Here is a 1422-nt window from a genome sequence, read left to right on the forward strand (position 1 = left end):
GAAGCTTGGAAGTATCACAGCTCCAGCCCCCCTCCCTCACTTGATTCAGAGTAAGCATAACCAAAACCTTAAGGGCGGGGAAAAATCGAGGCAGAAAAAGATACACTGAGTAGAAAATATCTGTACATGTTTTTCAGTAGTGACTGGAAAATAAAGCTGCCTAGAAGTCTAAAATGCTCTTAAGGCAGTGAAATCAGAGCACAATGAAGTTTGGCACTCAGAGCCAGAGCCTCTGGCACCCAGAGGCACCCAGCAGCATCCCATGATTATGGGAACACATAATAGATCTGGATCTATAGGTACGTAATAGGTATGTGATCAACAGCTCATGGGAGCCCAGAAATTTATCTCTGGGATATCACAATATGCATGGCAACACTTCCTAAGCAAACAGAAGAAAACCCAACCTTCTGGGTGAAGCTTCAGAGGGAACAATGTTATCAGAGCTCGCTGGGCAAACACGGGGAGCGCATAAAACCGCGGCTCCCAGGGAAGGCAGCACCTCTCCTCCCCTCTCTCCTCCTGCAAGAGCCATGGATCTCAAGGTGGTCTGTGCCCTCTCCATCACCCTCATCATAGCCCTCAGCACCCTGGCAGAGGGAAGTGCACCTCCAAGTAAGTACCTGCGTGTGCCGCTGCCCTCCAGGAACATGTGGGACCCTCATCCCACCGAGGGCAGCCAGAGCCTGCCAGCTGTGGCAGCCCAGGCAGAAAATGGCTTTCTGTGCTCCTGCTCATCCCCAAAGTGGAGCCTGCTTTTTAGTTTTTATGGATAGCAAAGAAAGACTGCAGCTGGACTCTTGTGTTGTTGGAATAACCAGGAGCCCGCTGCAAAGGCAGAGGGGGTCACTAGGACAGGACCAGGGCTGGAACAGCACCCAGCTTTGCCAAAATTTTCTTCTGATGTTTGGTTTGTGCTGCTTTGCCACGTGAATACAGTTTTGAAGGAGTCTATCTGCCTCCTCATTAAAGGCAAGTCATGCAGACAGCTCCAGAAGTGGAAAGCAAGTCACTCAATGACAGCTGGAGGACAGCTCCAGGATTTCTGGGTTGTGGCTGACTGTGCAAATGACTTAAAATGTTAAAAGCATTGCTGCAGCTATTTGCGCATCATCCTATATTTTATAATATTGCAAAGATTTTGTACCTTTACATCTACTGAATATCCACTGGACCTTTAAGTCTTTTCCTCTTCACATGAGATGGGCAAAGCAGCAAAGATTTAATAGCCTAATATTTGAAGCTTTTGGGATTTCCCATTTGGTGTGGTTGATTTGAAGCCCACAAACCCCACTTGCTTGGCTGCAAGTGAGAGCACAGACTCAAAATGTGATGTACAGCCCTGACCAAAGTTGGTAGTGGTGTAAAAGCAACTTTTAAAGCACTCAGGTTGTGGTCTTAGCAGGGGACCAAAAAGATGGA

General features: G+C 47.7%; 1 protein-coding gene across 1 annotated transcript in view; it reads left to right on the forward strand.

The window, feature by feature from the left end:
• The first annotated feature begins 506 nt into the window (after nucleotides 1-506).
• The window catches only part of LOC102035356 (trefoil factor 1), a 3473-nt gene continuing 2557 nt past the window's right edge, over nucleotides 507-1422 (forward strand). Inside the window, exon 1 of the mRNA XM_005427237.1 lies at nucleotides 507-615. Coding sequence (XP_005427294.1) covers nucleotides 534-615 — 82 coding nt within the window. The 5' untranslated portion in view covers nucleotides 507-533. The remainder of the gene's footprint in view (nucleotides 616-1422) is intronic.

This window comes from Geospiza fortis, unplaced genomic scaffold, assembly GCF_000277835.1.
Source record: "Geospiza fortis unplaced genomic scaffold, GeoFor_1.0 scaffold17, whole genome shotgun sequence".
NCBI classification, from domain to species: Eukaryota; Metazoa; Chordata; class Aves; order Passeriformes; family Thraupidae; genus Geospiza; species Geospiza fortis.